Source organism: Mesoplodon densirostris, chromosome 6 (genome assembly GCF_025265405.1).
Source record: "Mesoplodon densirostris isolate mMesDen1 chromosome 6, mMesDen1 primary haplotype, whole genome shotgun sequence".
In the NCBI taxonomy this organism is placed as follows: domain Eukaryota; kingdom Metazoa; phylum Chordata; class Mammalia; order Artiodactyla; family Ziphiidae; genus Mesoplodon; species Mesoplodon densirostris.
In genome coordinates, this window is record NC_082666.1 from 36968498 (window position 1) to 36991788 (window position 23291).

At 44.5% G+C, this 23291-nt stretch overlaps 1 protein-coding gene across 1 annotated transcript in view; it reads right to left on the minus strand.

Annotated features, from left to right (window-relative positions):
* The window catches only part of SUSD1 (sushi domain containing 1), a 116403-nt gene extending 93689 nt beyond the window's left edge, over nt 1–22714 (minus strand). The window contains exons 1-3 of the mRNA XM_060101326.1: nt 22507–22714; nt 11722–11835; nt 8864–9019 (exon numbers count right to left, since the gene is read on the minus strand). Of these exons, the coding sequence (XP_059957309.1) occupies nt 8864–9019; nt 11722–11835; nt 22507–22612 (376 nt within the window). The 5' untranslated portion in view covers nt 22613–22714. The remainder of the gene's footprint in view (nt 1–8863; nt 9020–11721; nt 11836–22506) is intronic.
* Between the last annotated feature and the right edge of the window lie 577 nt (nt 22715–23291).

The following is a 23291-nucleotide window of genomic DNA, read 5'->3' on the forward strand; positions in this document are numbered from 1 at the left end:
AACAAAATTTAAAACTTTGGAAACTCCATCAGAGCCACACACACACCAATTTCATTTAGAGAAAGAAAAGTACCTTAAGGAAAAGGGGACTTTTTCCAGGACATTTGCAAGAACCATTGGGGGGCAGAGGACAGGCGGGCATTGTGACTGAAGAAAGCCTGGTTGTTCCCAGACTCTGGGATTTCAAAGACCAGTCATTTTGGAAGGACTGATATAAGGTGGCCAATATTCTATTTTGCCAGTAAAGACTTTTTTTTTTTTAACTAGCACTATGATTTCATTTAAAAAAAGAATATTTTAACAACCCACCCCCAAAAGGAAGAATATAATCTCAGAATCCTTTTAAATTGTTTACTGTGATTTTATTAAAATTCACTACATTCTTTATATTGGTTTGTTTGTTTTTTGGTTTTGGACCAAGGAACACCTCATCCCTTCCTGATTGTTGTCTGGGAACCAGTAATTCATTCAGTTGCTGGAGGAGACCCAAGTTACCAATTCTGATCAACCTACATCTTTAGTGCAGCAAACTCTGGGAACTCTGTGGGAGATCAGCTCCAGAGATAGCTGTCAACAATTCCTCTCCTTCCTTTCTTGTATGCTTCTCCTCCCATCAAGAATGCAAACCATTTCCCCTCCCCTTGAGCTGGTCTTGAGACTTGCTTTAGCCAATAGAACTCGGCAGAAGTGATACAGTGCCTACTCTGGACCCAGCCTGAGAAGATGGCTGGTAGCTTCCTCTTTCCGTCATTTTTTAAATTTATTTATTTATTTATTTTTAAGATTTTTTTTTTTTATGTGGACCACTTTTAAAATCTTTATTGAATTTGTTGCAATATCGCTTCTGTTTTATGTTTTGGTTTTTTGGCCGTGAGGCATGTGGGATCTTAGCTTCCCGACCAGGGATTGAACCTGCACCCCCTGCATTGGAAGGCAAAGTCTTAACCACTGGACCATCAGGGAAGTCCCCCTCTTTCCCTCTTTTAGAATCCAGTGTCCATGCTGAAGAAAATCCGTGCTTGGGAGAGAGGCCCTAAAGATGAGATGCCATGTGAAGACAGAGGCCACATGGAGGAGAAATAAAGTGGCCTGGTGAACAGCCAGCATCAAGGCCCGAGCCATGTGTGAGAGAGGCCTTCTTTTTTTTGGCTGTACCGGGCGGCATGCTGGATCTTAGTTCCCCGACCAGGGATCGAACCCTTGCCCCCTGCAGTGGAAGCACAGAGTCTTAACCACTGGGCTGCCAGGGAAGACCTGAGAGAGGCCTTCTTTCATCTGCCAGCACAGTCCAGCCTCGCCCAGCCACCAGCTGACTATGTCTACACATTACAAAATCACGTAGCCATGGAATTGTGACAAATGATAAATTGTTGTTTTAAACCGCTAAATTTGGGGTAATGGTGGGGTGGGAGGAGTGGGGTTATGCAGTAAGAAATAACCAAGACACTCTTGACATACGAAGAGACTGTGAAGTCCAAACAAGGTTAAGAGGATACTGTATTAATGAAAAAGAGGGGAGGTTCTGAGAAAACAAGGAAGTCTTGGAAATTAAAAACAAAATATGAATGCCAAAAATAAAAACTCAGTGGAGGCATTGAATAATAGGTTGGTCACTGCTAGAAAATAAATTCACAAATTTCAACCTGAGGAATTCTCCAAAGCACGTAGAAATATTAATTATATAAGATAGAAACTATGGGACAAAAAATGATATGAGGACAGACCCAAAATATTCAATATTATTTAAAAGGAATTACAGAAGAGAATGGAGTAAATGTATAAGAATTAATATCAAGAGAAAAATCTCTCAGCTTATGTATTCAAATCCAAATAGCCTTTTAAGGTGACAGGCATGAATGTTGAAAAATGAGTCATTCTGAATTTCATGGAATAAGAGAAAAATCTATAAACCTCCTGAGAGGGCCTCCCTGGTGGCGCAGTGGTTGAGAGTCCGCCTGCCGATGCAGGGGATACGGGTTCGTGCCCCGGTCTGGGAGGATCCCATATGCCGCGGAGCGGCTGGGCCCGTGAGCCATGGCCGCTGGGCCTGTGCATCCGGAGCCTGTGCTCCGCAACGGGAGAGGCCACAACAGTGAGAGGCCCGCATACCGCAAAAAGAAAGAAAAAAAAAAAAAACCTCCTGAGAGAAAGGAATGGTAATCTATGAGGAAAAGAGAACCAATCTGACGCAGGACTTCTTGTCTGAAACACTAAATGCTAGATAGCACTGGAGTAATATTTATAGAGCTCTAAGGAAAAGAGAGCAAAACATCGTGCTATATTTAAGCAAAGGAATGACATTTTAGAACATGAATGATCTCAAGAACTACACTACTGACATTTCCTTTCTGAAAAAGATTTTGAGAAAATACTCGAGCCAGTGAAAAACATCAGAATAAATAATGTCAAGAAAGGGGAAGACATCGTAAAACACAACAAAGCGTGGTAAGAAATGAAACCAGTAAAACAAACAATTGTTGATAACAGAATCATGGAGGTTTGGTAACTGTTAAGAAAGGATTTTTAAAAGTAATATAAAATAAAATCAGTCTCAATCTAGTACAAACTTTAGAAATTATTTCAACATTGCAGGATCTAACATGTGTTCCTAGATTGGATCCATCATTCTAGCTTATCAAGATTTTGTTATTCCACTGAGGAATTTGTAAAATGCGTTTATATATATACCTTTAACACAGAAGCCATGTTCCAGCCTGTCCCCCTGCCTCAGACTCCTCAAAGATAGTGAGTGGGAAAAATGAATTTTTCGGTAGACTGCTAGAAATAAGGCCTCCAAGTATTATAAGGCAAAGATGCAGTGGTATAGAAAAGACTTGGAGTTTCTAGATACTGATTAGCTCTGTATGAGTCACTATAGGCATTAATCAGTTTGCTTTGTGTACAATCATTCAACAGCCTAATAACAATAATTGTTATAATGATTGTTAATAACAATAACTCCTGCATGTCATCTTGCACATGCCAAGCACTGTTCTAAACACTTCATTATTTATTACTGATTATTTTCCATCTTATTTAATCCTCACAATAACTCTGGGAGGTTGATGCTATTATTATCTCTATTTTATAGATGAAGTAACTGAAGCATAGAATGGTTAACTGGACTGAAGTCACACAGGCTAAGCAGTGCAAAAGCCAGGATCAGAAGCCAGACATCTGGCTTCTCAGACCTTATTCTTTTTTTTTTTTTTTTTTTTTGCGATACGCGGGCCTCTCACTGTTGTGGCCTCTCCCATTGTGGAGCACAGGCTCCGGATGCGCAGGCTCAGCAGCCATGGCTCACCGGCCCAGCCGCTCCGCGGCATGTGGGATCTTCCCGGATCGGGGCATGAACCCGTGTCTCCTGCATCGGCAGGCAGACTCTCAACCACTGCGCCACCAGGGAAGCCCTCAGACCTTATTCTTAATCACTATGCCACACCCTTTCTCCCTTTACAGTCTAACTGTACCATCATCCAATCAACAATTCTCTATCTTTTCCACAGAGATTGTCAAAGATATCAATTGCCTTAATGATGTCTAGATGTATCTACCCTGTATCACTGAGATGAGTATGACACGATTTTGACTTTTAATCCCCTGCTACCTCCTAATGCTCACAAACCAGCCCTTTTCTAAACTTCTAGAGGGACTTCCCTGGCGGTCCAGTGGTGAAGAATCCACCTTCCAATGAAGAGGACGCAGGTTCGATCCCTGGTCGGGGAACTAGGATCCCACATTCCGCGGGGCAACTAAGCCCATGTGCCACAACTACTGAGCTCATATGCCTCAATGAGAGAGCCTGTGTGTTGCAAACTACAGAGCCCACGGGCTATGGAACCTGCAGGCCACAACTAGAGAAGAGAAAACCCGCACACCACAACTAGAGAGAAGCCTGCGCACTGCAACGAAAGATCCCAAATGCCTCAACAAAGATCCTGCCTGCCGCAACTAAGACCTGACACAGCCAAAAATAAATAAAATAAATAAATAAATTTAAAAAATAAATAAATAAACTTCTAGAATCTTGGCTGGATAAACACATTAAATTCATCAGAACAGCTTCTCCACGTAGTGGCAGATTCCATGGGGTGTCCAAGGTTACAACACGTTAGCTTGTGAAGAAAAAATGTTCTGAGCAACCTTATTAACATACTTAACTAAACCAGGGAGAAAATTCCCTATGCCCCATTCTATATATAGGATTATTTAATTTTACCCACAGCCAGAACAACTCCTTGGTAGAAAGTAGCAAAACTGAGCAGGACACTCTGACCACATGCCAGGGCCCTGGTGTTCTATATTTAAAGTCTTTTCATGGATTTGAACGTCAAACAGACCCAGGTTTGAGAACTGATTCTGCTACTTACTAGTTGTACTAATACCTGTTCCTTGACCTTTCCAAATCACTTCTGTAAAATGAAGTTAATTATAGTAGGTCTTTTTGCAGAGGTTAAATAAAACATGTGGAAAGCACTTAGCACAGTGCCTGGCTGACCTTTGGTCCTCAATACGTGTTAGCTAATAAGTGAGTGGACCTCGCCTCTCTACTGACTCAGTTCTCCCTGGAGCACAAGCCACTCCTTCATAACCGTGACCCTGACCATGAGCAATGAGCCTGCACATGCATACACTCACTGTCACAGGATTCTTGGCTGGAATCACGGGAGTGGCCACATGGCTTGTTGCACTAGATCTAAATGCTCTAAGACAGAGGCCACCTTCCCTCCTCAAATGCCAAGTTCAGCTCAGAAACCTACATCTTAAGAAGCCACATTAGAGGAACACAAACACCCATTTAAAATCAGAACTGTTAAATTCATATCATGTATTGATATTATCCAGTGTTGGCAAGGATGTAAAGAAATGAAGACCTTCATGAAATGATTAGTGAGAGAGAATATTGGTATGAACTTTCTGGAATACAGTCTGGCACTATGTATCAAAATGTAAAATGTGTACGTATCCCTTTGACATAGAAATTATTTTCCAGAATTTATAATAAGGAGATAATTACTTGTAAGAATGTAAGTACAAAAATGTTCATTAGAGCATTTCTTATAATGGCAAAAAACAGAAAAACAATCACAATAGGGGAAAAAATAATGAGTTAAGTAACATGGTACAGCCATGTAATAAATTCCGTTCAGGGACTTCCCTGGTGGCTCAGTGCTTAAGAATCCGCCTGCCAATGCAGGGGACACGAGTTCAATCCCTGGTCCAGGAAGATCCCACGTGCCATGGAACAACAAAGCCCGTGCACCACCACTACTGAGCCTGCGCTCTAGAGCCCACGAGCCACAACTACTGAGCCCACGAGCTGCAACTACTGAAGCCAACGCGCCTAAAGCCCATGCCCTGCAACAAGAGAAGCCACCACAATGAGAAGCCTGCGCACTGAAACAAAGAGTAGCCCCCGCTCACCACAGCAAGAGAAAGCCCGTGCACAGCAATGAAGATGCAACACAGCCGGAAAAAAAAAAAAAAAAAAAAGAGTTGTTGACTCTGGGTTAATATTAGGTAATTTTTTTTCTTTCTCCTTTATATGTGTCCATAATTGCTTGACTTTTCTACATAAGTATTTTTTTAAAATAAATGGACAAAATAAAGCTATATTTCTTCTCTGGGGGGAAATATTGACTTATTCTTCTGTCTCCTTTTGGCAAGAACAATTTTGGATCATTATAATCAGAAGTAAATGATGGAAAGTGGGGAGGAGGGATAGATTAGGAGTTTGGGATTATCATATATACACTACTGCATATAAAATAGATAACCAGCAAGGACTTACTGTATAGCACAAGGAACTATACTCAATATTTTATAATAACCTATAAGGGAAAATAATATATATATATATATATATATATATATATATATATATATATATATGTATGTATATATAAAGTTATATATATATAACTGAATCACTTTGCTGTACACCTGAAACTAACACAACATGGTAAATCAACTATACTTCAATTAAAAAAAAAAGAAGTAAATGACCCATTCACCCAGACTTTATTCTAGAGCTTCATCCTAGGGTAACAGCTCCATCCTTTCCTGACACATAACTTTTGCAAAAGCAGTAGCTGAATAAGTGGAAAACCATTTTCAAGTCATATTCATGGGGACTTCCCTGGTGGTCCAGTGGGTAAGACAACGGGCTCCCAATGCAGGCGTCCCAGGTTCGATCCCTGGTTGGGGAACTAGATCCCACATGCCCAGCTGAAGATCCCACGTGCCATGCAACTAAGACCTGGTGCAGCCAAAATAAATAAATAATTTTTTTTTTCAAAAACCATATTCATGCTCAGAGATGCGCTGGCCATGAACAAAGAGCCTGAACTTAAAGGGCTAAGCATTTCCTTCACAATCTTGCTAATATTGATAGCTTGCTTAGGAAAGCCTACTTTACAGACAGTTCAAAAATAAACTTAAGCCCAGCTCCAGTCCCTATTACTCCTCCCAAAACTTTAAATTAATAGAGTAAAAAAGAACCCTGTGTATGTATTTTACTATACTCAACAGGGCCTTTGGGAAGAACCTGGGTTATCTATATCCTGGGGCTTGAGCAAGTAAGAGGCAAGAGTAAAGGGTGGGAGATGTTAACCTGCAGAGGGAGCTCAGGCACAGCCCCATCACTCCCCAAGAGTGACAATGGGGCCTTAGTCAAGGCCTCTGGCATTTGGGGGGATGGAGCTTTGTTTTAACCATCTTTTGATTGAGAATCTTTGGCCTTTCCTTCCAAGGCACTGGGGCAGTAGCAGGGGTCTGAGGCCGTCACCCACCACAGTTGGAGATCTAAGCAGGAGGCAGGGGATTCCACAGGGAGTAAGGCAAGGAGCTAATAGCTGTGAGCACTGCTCTGGGTAGTAGCGAGCAACATGTCCCCAGTGTGATTTTTCCCTTGGGTTTATCCTTCCTTGCTTCTTCTTTCTTCCAGAGTGGTAAAGCATGACTCTAGGAATAAATCCAGCTAAAACAAAGGATTGGGATTTGGGCAGCAGAATTCTGTTAGAGATAGCACTGGGAGAAATCTCAGGATGGCTGCAAGGCTAGTGAGCACAGCCCACATCGAGCAAGCAGCATCTTGATGGAGCTGAGCATTTGTGTCTGAGACCACAGCAGGCTGCTCTGGGACCCGAAACAACAGGGCAGCTGAGAAGCTTGTGGGCAAAGGCTCACGTGGAAAACAAGGCTCCTGACCTGGGAGAGACACCAACAGACTACACTGGTCTCAGTTGTGGTGATTTACGTGTAGGAATGAAGGTGTTTACTTCACCATGGGCAGACCTATGGGATACAGGTTTGGGGCAGCAGGTTCCAGGAAATGACGAATGGCAAAGCAAAGCATTCACTCCCTCCAGGTTCTTTCCCCCACACACACCCAACCGCCATTTTTCTCATTTCTCAGCCAAAGCTGAAGTGCTGTTACATTTCTCTAGAAGAAATGGCATTAGGCCCTTGTACTGCAGGAAATGAGCTTATGATAAAGCACGTTGCTGTTGTCAATAGAGTCAGGATGGATTCCCAAGAGCTGAGGAATTCAAAGGCAGAGAAAGAGTATTTTGCAGTTTTCAGCAGACCCTGAACACTGGGGTCTATGCCTATTTGGCACACACAACAGAGCCATGCCTATTTGGAGTCATGCTGGTAGAGAGATGGCAGCCCTGAGCCTTATTTTCACATCAGTCTCATATCTCTCCACTTACTCTTTTTTTTAAAATTTACTTATTTGGGCTGCACCGGGTCTGCACTGCACTTCTGCAATCATGTAGCAAGTAACTTGCTACCTAAAACAACAAGATATTGTAAAATGTTTTCTTTGAGGGAATGTGTTCATTCATGCCAAGAATAAATCAAATGTTCCCTTTGAGGGATTTTTACCTTGGTACAGGTCAAGAGGGAGAATGAATCTGAGCATCAAAATCTGTGGTTCCTTGCGGGTACAAAGATAAAAAATGCTCTCCTCTCTCTTTTTTTCTCCCCCAAACCTTTAAATATCACAAAGCTTTTAAGGAGAGTCATTAAGACTATGCAAAACCATCTTAGAACCAGGAGTCTTTTCCTGCCTTTCCTCTTCATTACTGTTCAAAGATTTTCTTAGAAAACCTAAGAGCTATATTATCATGACAGGCTGTAAATAGAGTTCAGATAATACAGGAGCTACTGAAAATTAGGAGGGTTTTGCCCACCCCTTGTATTTGACCAACATATGCCCCAAATCTGACCTTCAAAGCTACTGAGGTCCTAAAAGCTCGACTTATTCACTCCTCACTCAACTTATTCCTCCAGGAGACAAGCCCACGTCTCTAACAGGTGCAGCATGCTGCTGCATCACAGGGCCCGCCCCCTGGGCAACGTGCACAGAGCTGGCGGGTACCAGAGTCACTCCAAGGAAACTGCAGATGGCACACCATCTCGGAGAGCCCCCTCTTGTTGTTTGTTATAAAACGTTTCAAACACACAGAACAAGAAAAAGAATACTACAGTCTCCCCTAGTCCCACCCTTACCCCCAAGATTCAACAATCATTCACATTTTGCCATTTAAAGTACCTTACAGATAAACACTAGATACTTCATAATAACACCCCTAGGTACTTCAGCATGCAGCTCGCAAAATAAGAATATTATCCTAAATACCCCAGTACAGTTATTCCCTCTAACAAAGTGAACAATAATTCCCTAATATGAACTAATACTCAGTCCAAGCCCAAATTTCCCTCATAGACAAAGGAGAGTCCCTCCCTTAAATCACACTATGTCCTGTCCCCACCCTCGCCCTCCTCCACATCCCAGGTACCAGGCACCGTCCTGCCGTCACCACGTTGCCATCACTGCAGCCCCCTTCCCGAGTACCTGTGCAAAAGGTGCCGTCATTGGGGATGAACGCCTTGTTGTTGTTTGTGGCTCGATATCCTTCTAGGCAAATGCAATAAAATCCTCCCAGTGTATTGTGACAAGATGTGTGGTTCCCACAGACCACAGTGGCTCCGAACTGGCACTCATTTTTATCTGTTGATACATTGAGACAACGCACAGAAAGGGCTGTCAATCCATACCACGATCAACCACCCAGACTGTTCTCCTGTGTTATGGACTTGAGAATCAATATTCTGTGACAACAGCAGAAAGATCTATTTCCCCAGCCTCTTCTCCTCTCACTATGCTTCTCAGACTACAGGACGCGGGCCCCTCGTAGTCTCGCACCAGGTGTATTACAAAACCACAAGAGAAACCCAACATCTCAATCTGATAGTCCATCTTATTTGAAGATTGGGAGAAGGGAATGCTTTTTGAACTTCTCCACACTTAAAAAGATCTTGTCATAGGCCTGGGGAAACAAATCCAACAGAATCCCACTTTTCCAGCCTAACCATTCTCTTGCTTTTTTTTTTTTTTAACGAAAACCAGAGTAGGATGATTTTACATCCAATGATTAACTGGAAAATCTGTTACTTCTGAGTTACCAGGAGACACAATGGAATTAGTGCTCAAGCCTCACCCAGGGGCAGGGCTAATATTGAGGCAGAAGCAGCTCCTGCTAATCGTCAGTGACCCTTATAAATAATGTTAATCACCCAGTGAGGAGGGGCTGGAACATGTGATGCTTGATGAGACCACAGAACCTGCCCCGAGTATTTCTAATTCAACAATTTGACGTCAATGTAAAATGAAAGTAAACCTCCCTCCCATCTCCGTCCTCCAGCCCAGGGGTCAGCAAACTTTTTCTGTCAAAGGCCAGTCAGAGGTCTCCAATTGCAACTGCTCATCCATACTTTGGAGCACAAAAGCAGTCCCAGACAATCAGTAAACAAATTAGTAATGAAAAACAGGTGGCAGTGAAGTTCGGCCCCACCCCCCACCCCCACAAGCTCCAGTTTGCTGACTCTGCCCTAGCCTCTACCATCAGAGGAAACTCCTGTGACCAATTTCTTTTGCAACCTTTGAGAGCTGATCTAACCAGCTAGTTTTTTGGCAGGGGGATATCATCAACTTATGAACTGGAGTTTTCTTGTCTGTTATTTAGTGTTTTATTCCACTACTGGTTCCCTCAAAGCAGTTCAGTCGCCTCCCACAATTGCACTCCATTCCTGCTAACTCAAGAGCCAACCCCCCTGCCCTCCGCCAGCCCCACTCAAAATCTGGTGGGGTTTTATTTTTTTCATTTTTCTTATATTATCTTTTTTTTAATTTAATTAAACCTGGAACACTATTCATCATTAAAACCATCTGTGGTAAGATCTGCATGAGCGCTCAGATGAGCAGAACAGACCCTCAAGGCATTGCCAGGCCAAGTGTCCAGTCAGTCCAGCTTACTGAGCAGGGCACGGGGGTTTCAGATACAAGTCCACCTGTGCATAAGATGGAATATTCCTGTCCTTTGCCATTGTTTCTGAGGCATATCTCCCCTGCAGACTTCATCAGAAGGGACATCTGTGTTTGTATGAGATTCTAGAATTCTTAGGTCCCTTGACATAATACCATGTTATAGCACCTCTGGCACACCTATGATCTTACCTGTAACCTACAGCGTGGTCTCATCAGGCCAAGTACTGTGATATGCAGTGTCTAGTGTTTGGGAGCAAGTACCACATAAATTAATAAAGCCCCCTCCACCCACTCAGAGAAGTTTCTATTGTTCAGAAGTCAAAGAACAATCAAGATTGCAGTGAGATTTCATGAAAGGAGGACTTCAGTAGGGGAGGGAGTAGAAAAGCCTTGTCTGTGCTCCCCAATCCCAACTTCATTTCCAAGCACCTGCTCATAAGCAGTGGGGGAAGAATCTTATGGGCAGAATTCTAAAGAGAGAAGGGTCAAGAAGGCCCAACTCCAGCCTGCAGGAACAGGCAATGGTGTATGATTGTGAAAACATGTACCTGTGAAGTAGAATATGACTATTTAAACTCAGGACTTAATTGCCATTTTTCTTTAGGGAGGAAAAACAAAACAAAACAAAACAAAAACAAAGATACCACAACAAGGCCGTATATACTGTCAATCCACAGCTACAAGGCAAAACTATCCATATTTTTACTGCAGGTAACATGGTTGCTGGGAGGAAACTGTGATTATCTTAACATTCACTACTACAAAGTTACTATGAAACTCTCCCTCTCTCTGAATGGGGCTTGAACCTGGATATTGTCTGACTCTCATGGCATGGTGAATGCTATGAGACAAAAAATTACCCCAGATGTTTCTAGCCTAAAGGTCTCTGTATTTCTTTAAGTCATCCAAGACCCTAAAGGGTCACAACTACAAAAAATTTGTAGAGGATGGATTCTGGTAGACATGAGACTCAAAGCAACAGTATTTCACTAATCAGCCAAAAAGTTGGCAACTGTGTTTTGTTTTTCCCCATGGTACTAAATAGTTTCCTATCAAAACAACTAGAGAAATTTAAAAATGCAATACTCACTCGAGTTGTTAAGTTAAACTCAAGAGTTAAAACAGATTTCAAATCTGTGTTAGGTCAGAGAGTTTCCAGAGATTCAAGTTCAATGACCTCTAACATGAGGGATAATTCCTTGGAAACGCTAGAGAAAGGATACATCCCAACACTAAAACAAAGACTTATTATAATTGACAAACCTTCTTGTAATAAAAACACATGAACAAAATAATGTTTTTCCCCCAAGACATCAACTCTTTAATTCTAGAGAATCTTGTTTCTTGACTCAACTTTTCAACTTAACCCAGGATTCAGAACTTACCAATACACTGAGTCCTCCCATTGCCCACAAATCCGTATTTGCAAATACACATCTTCTTCCCTCCTCTTTGCAAGCAGGTAGCATGTTCATGGCAAGTGGCACAGACATCTGAAGCTGAATCATAAATTATATATATCAGGAAAAGAACATTTCAATCACCTACTCTAGGTGAGTCACATTTTGGGTAATAAACCGTTAAAATGGAGAACCAAAATTTGAATACCAAAATTATGAAGGGTAGACCTTATCCCATCCTTAGAAACCTGCAATGGCTACCCATTGCCGATGGAGTAAAGTGCAAATCCCTCTACGTGGCAATCAGTGCTCTTTTCCATCTAACCCCAGACTAACTCCTGCAGCCTCACTGCTCCCAAACCCAAATACACACAGTGTTCTCCAGGCAAGAGGCCAGCTACTCTTTCCCATACATACATGCTATCCACTGTCTTATGTCATGCCATAGTCACGATGTTCCCTTCGTCTAGAATGCCTATCTTTCCTTCCCTATCCAACAAGCACCTATTCCTATTTCAAGACCCAGTTTAATCATCACACTCTCCTTAAGGTTTTCCGCATTCCTCCATTCTTGAGGAAAATTCAATCTTCCTCTGTGCGCCCCTAACACTTGTACATTTCCATATCAACCATATTAATTTGTCAGTATATTCTATTCCACCTCTGTCTTCCCAGCTTGCTATTATGAACGAGCTTCTCAAGGACAGGGAGTATATCATTTGCCAATACATCATTATGGCATGGTATAAACATTAAGTGTATTTTTATTGACCAACTGGATAAAGGAAACTGCAGTCCTACTGCCTACAACTTAAAAAGCAAATGGAAGGGAGAAGAACTCGTCTATTGCCCTATCCATTTTCCTTTTAGGGAAACAGTGGTGAATGTGTTTAAAATGTCAGTGAGATAACAGCCAGGTCCCAGCAGGATGACCAGATCCCAATTATTTAGATAAGCAGCAAAAATGTTTGGGGCTAAAATTCCTGAAACATTCAAATCTACCAGATGGTGATACATGGCCCAAGATCAAACAAGAATTTCTACCCGAGGCTATGTGGGATACTGTGTTGCACTCCCAGTGTCTGTAATATCAGGCGTGGCCTAGTAAGGAGAACATATCAGCATGGAATTTCATCTTAGTCTTGGCCCCATTACCACCCAGGCAATAAAGACTTGCTCTCAGGCTGCTCTAGGCTTGAAACCAACTGAGAAAGGGATATATATAAATTCTCTTAACCATGCTTGCTTTTTTTTTTTAAACAAAATATAACACAAAAATGAGACAAGTCATGCTTATCACTAATACTAAATTAACCATAGGATATTTACAAAATTTATTATATCCCAGACCATAAAGAAAAATGCAACAAGTTTAAAAAAAGTAGAAATTATAGAGGTCATACTGACTACCATGTAATAATGTAATAAAACTACAAAATAGAACATAAGACTTGCATTCCCAAAAGAAAACCTACTTGGAAACTACAGAACACTCTCCTAAATAATTCTTGGGGCAAAGAGGATATCAACATTGAAATGTTTAATACCAGACATAAAAGCTTATCTACACCAGAAAATTTGAGTTTGACATGTTTTTATATTTTAAATGAGAGAAAGAAATGCAGGCGGCTGGGGGGATGGGAGAAACTAAAATTTTAATACAAGAAGCTTGAAAAAAAGGAAAAAACAAAATAGGGGTTTATGAGGGAGGTGGTTAGGACTCAGTAAAGATTAAAAAGATGTTAAAGAATTAGAAAATATATTCAAATTCATTGGAAAAGCAAAAAACTTTTGCCAAAATCAGTGCATCATAAAGACCAGTAGCCAAAACACAAGACCAGTGAAGGAAAAAAAGGTTATATACAAACATACAACATTAGGAATAAGAAAGAGCTTGTAACAAAAAATACATAACAATTTCTTTTAAATTACAAATGAAAGACTTCCAGTTAAACACAGCAGATTTAATACACTTGCAACCCTCACCCAAAAATTTAAAAATGAAATCAAGGACCAGAAAGGTATAAACCCTGGGAGAGAAGATGACAGCAGACAAGGATGTTGACAATATTTCAGAAGATGAAAGAGATGGACATATGGGAACTGCCTGAGAGGAAGAAGTAAAAGCCAAGGAAGGAAGGAAGGAAGGAAAGAAAGGAAGGAGGGAAGGAAAGGAAGGAAGGAAGGAAGGAAGGGAGGGAGGGAGGGAGGGTGGGAGGGGAAATTAATTAAAATAAAATTTAAAATGTAAATAAAAGCCAACTTGAAAGGTTCAGGAATGGAGTCACTTAGCACCCCAGAAGGCAAACATAAAGGGTAGGGGCTGAGAGTTAAGGAACAAGTTGAAAATATGGAGGAGTAGTTAGATGCTCAGATCCCCTAACTCACCCTGGCATAAGATGGAGTTTTACAACCTGGAGAAAACAGACCAGGAAGGCTTCTGATTATAGGGGCAACAGACAGAGCTGAAGGGAGAATGAGTCCCCATACTAAATGTCCACCAATATGGGGTAAATTTATTTAACCATTTTAACATTTTAATACACAACATTTTAAAACAGTACCATAAGGACACTGTCAATCCATAATCACATGCAACCAAAATCCTGGAAATACCTTCTAAATAATGGGTCCTGGGTCACCTCCACAAACCCAGCTGTGGTCAACCATATAATGATGAACACTCACCCCAATGTGTGTGGGTAGTACAATAATAGATACAAACACTAAACATTTTTTTTGAAGTATAGTTGATTTACAGTATTATGTTAGTTTCAGGTGTACAGCAAAGTGATTCGGTTATACATATATATGTATGTATCTGTATTCTTTTTTTCTATTGACACAAACACTATACTAATGAAATAAACAATAAAATGATAAGATGTTTGATTTTTTTCCTATATGGAATATTTATCTTTATAAAGATGGCAGCATTTTTATATCCATCCAGTTCCAGAAACTTACATTAGATAGAAAATGATTACCTCATGTAACTGTTGAAAGAATCTAATAAACACGAAATATTAAGAAGCAAAGTAGTACCACCCACAGGCTCTGATCTTGTTAAACCACAGGCTCTGATTCAGTTGGTCTGGGGTGAGACCCTATATTTTGCATTTCTAACAAGCTGCCATGTGGACTACATTTTGAGTAGCAGGGATTCAAGGGCCCCTGAAGTCCTTTCCCTCTAATGTTCTGACACTTCATTCTTAGGGTACCTGTTTTAATGATCCATTAGGAATAATTTAGCATAAGTGTAGCCCCAAGGACAGTACCTGTCATGTTTGGCTCAATAAATGTTTGTTTCCCATACTGGCGAAAAAGACAAGATGTGTGCCAGTCTACCAAAGGCTTCCCAGACCACCTACAGAAGAGAAAGTGGTTTCCAGAGGTAGAGGGGCCTCAGCTGAAGCTTCTTGTTCAGCCATGATTAGCCCAGTCTGCAGGGCCTAGTAGGGAGGCCCTCTTAGTTCTAACTGCTTGAGGGACAAAGTTGTCTTCTGGGGGAAAAAAAAGGGGGGTAGGAAGCACAAGCTCAATACAAGGAAAGGCAGGGGCTGGGGTGGGGTTGGGGGCTGCTTCTGACCACATAATAGTGTCCATTGGTCAAAAGCTCAGTTAAGAATCACTGGAGAAGAGCATAAATGTATACAACTAGTCTATAAAGCAATTTTGCAACAATTGTAAATTTTGCAGACATTAATTACATATGTATTCCTTTCTAGTTTATAGTTTTTTTACTGCTACATAATGAATTACTCCAAAACTTAGCAACTTAAAACAACAATAAACATCTGTTGTCTCTCTCTCTCTTTCTCTCTCTCTCTCTCTCTCTCTCTCTCTCTCTCTCTCTCTCACACACACACACACACACACACAGAATCACTGGAGACAGAGTAACCAATTCAACCCAGTTTTAATACTAAAAGTCCCCTGTCCCAGGAAACCCCTCAGTTTGGTGCAAACCAAGACAGTGGATCACCCTACTTGGAGAACTTGTTAAAACAGAATCCCCAAAGAGTTTGATTCAGTAGGTGTGAGTGGGGTCTGGGAATCTGCATTTCTAAGAAGATCCCAGATGCACCACACTACCAGCAACACTGAAAAGTCTCCCTCAATCTCAAGGACTTAGTCAGAATCCTGGGGAAAGAAAAAGGTAATACCGAAGACATCTTTCACCAAGTCTAGACTGAGGCACAGCATAGCTATGGGACCAACATGACAGAGAGAATAACCCAATGGAGAAGAATTCTGCAGGCCTGTGTCAAGACCACTGTGCTTTCCTTATAACCTGGGGGTGGAACTGTGTCAGGCAGCAGCTTCTCATCCAAGTCAAGGATGACTTGACTTTTGTCTTCAGCAGATTCTGCTCAGGAGAGCAGAGAGGTGGCTGCCACACAGTAACTAAGGGGACTACTACAGGGGCGAGGGACCCCCCTCTTCCCCTTGCCCTAGGGATGCCTAGAATTACTGGCAGAGAAACAGGAGAGTGCGGACTCCAAAAATCTAGGAGGAAAAGCCTGCCGAGCACTCTTTGTTATTATTATTGTGTCCCCCAGCTGAGGGTTGCCACCCAAGATTCACTTCCCTTCTCTACCCTGTAGTGACTAACCCAGCTAAATCCACATCCAACAATGAGAGGACCAGACAGGATTTAGTGTCTCATCCTCAGCTGGAGTCTTCTCTCTTGTTCCCTAATTATGTGATGGAAGGCAAATGAAACTGTCAGAGCTTTGGTTTTAATCTGTAAGACGGAGATCGTGTTGCGAAGATTAAATGAGAAATATAAATGCTGTATGAGCTCAGAGCACTAGACAAAGAGCTAATTTACATGAATATCTATGTCTCTTTCCATAGCTATTGTTATTGTTGTTAGAAACAAGTCATGCATGATGCAGTGCCTGGTAGGAGACACACTGGTTCAGAGCAGGGTTGAGAGAGAGAGATCACTTGGGCTACAATCCTAGCTTGGCCACTTGCTAGCTGGGTAATCCTTGATAGTTTCTGTGCCTCAGTTGCCTGTAAAACTGTAATATGAGGATGATAATAAACCTACCTCATATGGTTGTTTTGAGGATTAAAGAGTAAATGAGTTAATACGCATAAAGCAATTAGAATGTGAGACATTATTAATACAACCACTCAACAGCTCTTTGTTAATGAGTAAATGAAGGTACTGACAGCTTAGCCAGCTCCCAATTATACTAATGAAGAGAGTGATGGAGAGCTGCATTGATGCAAAAACCCAAAGCAACATTGCTGTGTGGACAGATGCCCAACTATTCATGGGGCTGATATTCTGGGAACCATAATACCTTCATTTCCGCGATCACTCCTTGCTTCCTCCACATCCTCCCAGCCTTCTGGGTAATACCTGACTCAGAAGTTGGAAATTCAGCTTCCTCACCCTTTCAGCCCTGCTCACCCCTCCCTCCCCTCCCCCACACATCACATAAACCTCCACAACGGGATGGAGTGGAGGCTGCCAGCCTGAGACTGCACCTCTCGCTCTGTATTTCAATACTCAAGCAACAACTTACATGCACTCTTGAAATAACAGCAGCTGGACTGTGACAAAACAGTGAAGAGATTTTGTCCACTGTCAAGGGAAGAAGGAAGTGTTAAAGCACAAATAGAGCGCTTGAGTTCAAATCTTAATCTCATCCCCAGCCATTCACGGTCAGACCAAACAAGCCCGCTGCACAACCTTCCTGAGATCCTGTCTCTCAAACTCGTGGAGACATGTGGAAACAGATCCAATGACCTGAGGAAATAAGCAAAGGGGCGCAAAGCTCAGGAGGAGAAAGAATTCCCAAGTCTTCTGCAACATTGTGGAAAATTGCATTGCTTGTAAGAGACGGCATCAAATTCCAGAGACAGAAGGAACCTGAGAGACCTCCTCTTCAACATCCCTCACAGAAAAAAACAAAAACAAAAACATAGCCTGTGCTTTAAAAATCCGCCAAAGGACCTCCCTGGTGGTCCAGTGGTAAAGAATCCGCCTTCCAATGCAGGGGACGTGGGTTCCACCCCTGGTTAGGGAACTAAGATCCCACATGCCGTGGGGCAACTAAGCCTGCGCCACAACTACTGAGCCTGCCTGCCACAACTAGAGAGAAGTCCACGCACTGCAAGGAGGAGCCTGCGCACCACAACGAAAGATCCCGCATGCAGCAACTGACATGATGCATCCAAAAAGAAAATAAATAAATAAAATATTTTTAAAATAATAAAAAATAAAATAAAAATCTGCCAAGACAGAGAGCACTCTACTGTTTCAAGCAGTATAATCCTTGTGGGGCAATGGGAACCATCATCCAGTCCCCTTCTCCTCCCCAACCCAGGGCTGCCATTCCCCATCAGGAACCCAGAACCTTTCCTTGTATAAAACGGTTATCAGCCCGCAGCTGCTTTTGCTCTTTTGCTCTTTTGCCCTCTTCTGACCATTTTCCTGTTTGACCAAGACCAACTTGCAGAGGGGGTCCCACACCTGGCCTCCAGACTAGGAACCAACCCACTCCGAGCACCCCAATGTCAATGCTTTTGAGCTCTGAGCAAAGTAGCCACACCCTAGGTTTATGTCCTGAATGTCACACATGAACAGGCTGCCCCACATTCTTGAGCAAGCTGAATACCTTTTTTTTTTTAAGATCCATGCAATTCAACACCCCTGTCTCCTCTGCAGAGCTAAGGCCAATAGGCCTCTTGCCACCTTTGGCTGCAGAGACCTAGGAGCACATTTTAGGATTTGACCAGAAGCTGAGGATGTGCTCAGGGCCAAGTCCTTGGAGGGGGAACACAGGCCGTGGCAGGGATCGTCTTCATTGGCTCTAATCCTGCTACATTACTTTGAGCAACTGTAAGTCGCTCCAAAACCACACACCAGCTCCGTTTCCCTTCTTTCCTCCTCTTCCTCACTCTGAACAGGGAATACGCTGCTGTGATTCATGATGACAGAGTGAAGACCAAGCCTATGGAATGCACGATTCAGGAAGTCAGGTGTACTTTACACAGTAAAAACTTCCCCAACCCTCTCCATCATCGCTCCCCAAGCCTCTCAAGGCCTCTGCCTGCCCTCTGTCCACCCTCTGGCCTTCCCAAACCCCAGCCACTCCCAGACTCAGAGCAATGCCAGGAAAAGGTTAAGAAACAGGACTGACTGGTTCCAGCCCTCCTGGCCCATTCCTAACCTCTCTGTTCCCCTAGGGCTTGGCACCGTGTCCGCCACCAACACCCTCCTGCTCTACCAACTACCACTTCACACTTCCTTCACACTCAGGCCACCTGACTTTGGCTCCCCTACTCTCTCCTCCCTGAAACGTCTTGGATAACAATTAAATGTAATTCAGCTATGTTACTGTGAGAGACTGAATATACAAATGGACAACCCCAGACCACACATAAAAATAGAACTCTGACCCACAATCTGCAGCCATCGGTCTAGGAAGTCAAACCACAACCTCTGTAGCAAGAAGTCCCAAGTGGTCAGGATTTAATCAATATCGGACAACTTCCATAATTTTTGCCCACGCTTCAAACTTAGGGCCAATCAGAGAAAGCCAAATACACTCCCCTAACCAATCACACGAGATGCCTGCTGTCAGAGAGAAGCTATCTCCAGCTTCCCCATGGCAACATCCCCCAACCAACCGGGGCATACCTGAAACCTTCCTTTCTGTTCCACTGTAAAGTTTTTACACTCCCCGGCCTGCCTGTGAGTCTCTGACAAATGTAAATGATGATCGCTGACTCTTTTGCTAGAGCAAGCTCTGAATAAACAGCCTTTGCCTGTTCTCATTTGAGTGGTCTTCGTTTATTTCCATACCAGATTCCTAATACAAGCCACAGTCCCTACTCACAAGGAGCTCTTAGTCTAGTAAACAATTACATTGCAATATGGTGTAAGTGTATAGAGCAAGGGTACCTTATAAATATGTATGTATATAAGTAAGTGTGTAGTGGCCCATGTAATACAGTACAGAGGGGCTTCCAGCGGGGAGGACAATTGGGCTGCTTTTGAAAAATGAACAGCACTAAGTAGCTAGCTGTGGAGGAAGGGAAGAGCTGTTCTCCATTCTTCTCCTTCCCTCTTCTCTCCCTATCGAGCTTTCCCACTTGTAGACCAACTTTGCTTTTTGACCTGCTCCAATAAATATCTCCTTTATTTTTCCATTTTCAGTTTCTCCCTCTACCCAATAATTCCCCTCATTCGTGTCGGAGTCTGCTTTACCACTGCCCCCAGCAAAAAAATTTCTTGCACTGACCTGGCCAGCCCAACTGAATGCTATCTTCTCTTTCCTTCTATCTTCTATCTTCTTTAAAGAATATCTACTCTGCAGCCAAAGTCCTGCACTCACCTGAGCCCTATGCATCTGGCTCTCACCCTCACTGCTCTGCTAGCTCTGGCTTCCACTGACAGAGTCACCAAATCCAAAGCCTTGTTCTCAGTCTCCACTCACTTGGCTCCGCTTCCCCTAATTTCCTTGATGCTCTACTAGCCCGGTCTTCCTCCGATCTGTGTGGCCACTGCTCTTTCTCCTCCTTGTGCATCTACCATCTGAACTTAGTCTTCCCAAGAATCTGTTCTTGGTCCTCTTACTCTTATCAACCTCAAGGCTTCAAGTGACCATTGAGTCTCCATCATTTGCACAGACCTACTGTCCACAGTCTCAACTCCCTGTTGGTTTCATCTCTCCAAAAGTCCTAGCATTACCTCGAATTCAGGATCTCCAAAACAACTAGGCATCTTTCTTCCAAAATCTTTTTTTCTCCTCCCATAGACCCACATACCCAACTCACCCAGTCCTAAACCCTTAGTGTTCCAACTTCCCTCTTCTGCTCCTTTGCACCTTAACATCTGTCATTAAGTCCTTCCAGTTCCCTTTCCACCTTATCACCTACATGCAGTCCTCATCTCCTGCTGTCATGACTGTGGGGCCAGTCTTCCGGCCTCAGAACTTCTAGAACAGATATTACAACTTCCTCAATGGCCCTAAGCATCCAGTCAGTTCCCACATTGCAAGGAAACCTGCCCTTAATCAAACCAGGTTCTACACGATTGTAAATGATGGGGAAATGCCTGCGTAAGGAGAGGAGGCTCAACCAGGTAACCCCGGCTTCCATTTCCCAAAATTCACCCCACAGCCGTTAAGCAGTTGCAGATGGATGGCCTTAGGTAGTTACTTTGTTCAACCATCTCAGGCCAGCAAGCCAATGGGACCCCAGTGGACAGATTCCTAGGCTACAGTCTTAACACAAAGATTCTGAAATAGGCTCCAAGCATCTGCAAGCTTTTACACACACTGCTGTGGGAGACCAAGTTAGAGAAGGAAGTTAGAAAGCCCACCAGAGCATCTGATGTATAAAAATGGCCACTCCAGGAGGTTGGCTGTCAAGAAAAACACCGTCCAGTGATGGTAAAAGTCCCAAGGTAAAGAAAATTGAGGGGAACAGCAGTCTGAGCCACAAAGTCCCCTCATATCTCCTTACATAGAATTTGCCATCCACTACAGGAGTGTTTCATTTTATGAAGGAAGCTGGAAGCTTTTCTTATACCAGCTTTTACATCACTCCCTATACTAAAAGCTGCAGTGATTTCCAATGGCTACTCACTGCCCAGGAACAACTAAGTCTAAATGCCTTGGTTTGCCAGTCACAACACTCTGCCTTCTGGTTAAATCCAATCTGCTTTTCTGCCCCCCATTTCCCACGCACCTCCTACATACCAGTCAAACTGAAACACAGCCCCCATGATTTCATGCCTTCCTGTGGTTCCTCACTTTGTCCCCTCCACCTGGAATTCATTCATTCTACACATATTTGTGGAGAGCTGCTGTGCCCTCTGCTATGAGTTGGGATGCCTTTTCCTCCTCTTCCCACATCCAAATATTACCAATCGTTGTTGGCCCAGTTCAAAGGTCACCTCATCCATGAGGCCACCAGATTCCCTTGGTCAGAAGTAGTTTTTCCCTCCTCTGACCACCCACCTCTTCAGAGCACTGATGGCGTTCTGCCTTTATTACAGTTATTTGAGTAAATGCCACCTCCCCTCCGTGTCTGAATCCTCTGCGTAACTCGTACCACGTTCAACACTACGTTCTGCAGGGGGAATAAAAACTACTCCAACTGCCAAGAAACGGCTTATTTGCTCGTCTGTCTTCTGCAGAATATGAGCTCAATGAGGACCAGCACAAGGGCCTCACATCCTTCACAGGGAAACTATTCAAGGACCATTCATCTGTTGAATGAAAGGCTTAATGGCTGCTTTATTCCCATAAACTTCCTTACACTTCTTCCTCACCGTATTAGCATCTGGTTCTTCATCAAAGGGAACAAATTAAAAGGTAGAAAGACAACTGCTCCGGGTCAAGAATTTGTCGCGGAAAAGCCACAGCCGGGCCGGAAGCGTGACAGTGCAGGCGGAACGCCCCTCCACGCCCTCGCGCGCCGGGCGCGGCTCTCCTGGGGGGGCCCCCTCGCTCGCGCCCGGCCCCCACTCGCTCCAGGGCCGCCGGGGGCGCGGGCCAGGCCTCTGCGCACTTGCCTCCCGCAGTCCCGGACCGGGCCGGAGGCGGGGAAGCCCGCCCGGGAGGCCCTCCCGCTTCTCGGAGCCCCGCCCTCCGATCCCCCACCTGCGCCCCGCTACCGGGCTCCTAGCCAGCCCGGCCCAGGGGCGGGGGAGCGGCCGGGGCGCGCCCGGCGTCGTCCGGGCCGCCGTGCTCCCCCCACCCCCACCTCGCGCTGCGCCTGCTCCCCGCCTGCACTCACCGTCCGCGCCCGGCGCTCGGGGCACGCCGAGGGCCAGGCTGAGCAGCGGCAGGAGCGGCAGCAGGCGCCCAGGCGGGAAGCCGGCGCCCCGGGGCCCCCGGGCCATGCCGCCGCCTCCGCCTCCCTCCCGGCGCGCCCGCGACTCCTCCTGCGGCCCCAAGGCGCCGAGATAAGGCGTCGGGCGCCCCGGGGAGGGGGCCGGGCGGGCCGCTTCCGGCGCCAAGCTACGGAGCTGAGGGCTCCGCGGGGTCCCGGGGAGCAGCGGCGGCGGCGGCGGCGCGCGGGCCCTTCCTCCCCGCCAGGCCCGCGCGCCGGGGGCGACGCTCGTTCAGCCACTCGCGGCTTCACCTGGTCGTACCCCCTGCTGCGCGCCAGGCACGCGGGGGGCCCGGGGACACGCTGCGGGCCCGGCTTAGTGACACAGCTGAACGTAGAGTCCCGGACTGTGCCAGAAGGAAACGTCCCCCGTGCTCTAAGCGTGTGGAACGATCGCGGGATCCAAGGCGGTCGGGAGCTCCTTTGCCCCCGGGATGGCGAAGGAAGAGGGGTGAGGGGCAGAAGGAGCGGGAATCTTCCAGGAGCTGAAAGCGAGCCGGGCGACGTGGCTGGAGCTCTAAGGGCGAGAAGCCGCCGGTCCAGGCCACCTAGGGGCGACAGGCTTGACTAGGCGACAAGACCATCTGGGGCGAGAGAGCTGGCAGGACTTCCTGCTGCTCCGAGGACACTCAGCTTGGGGCGTCAGGGAGGAGGCTTCAGGAAGAAGTAAGCGAAGACCTGAGAGTGAG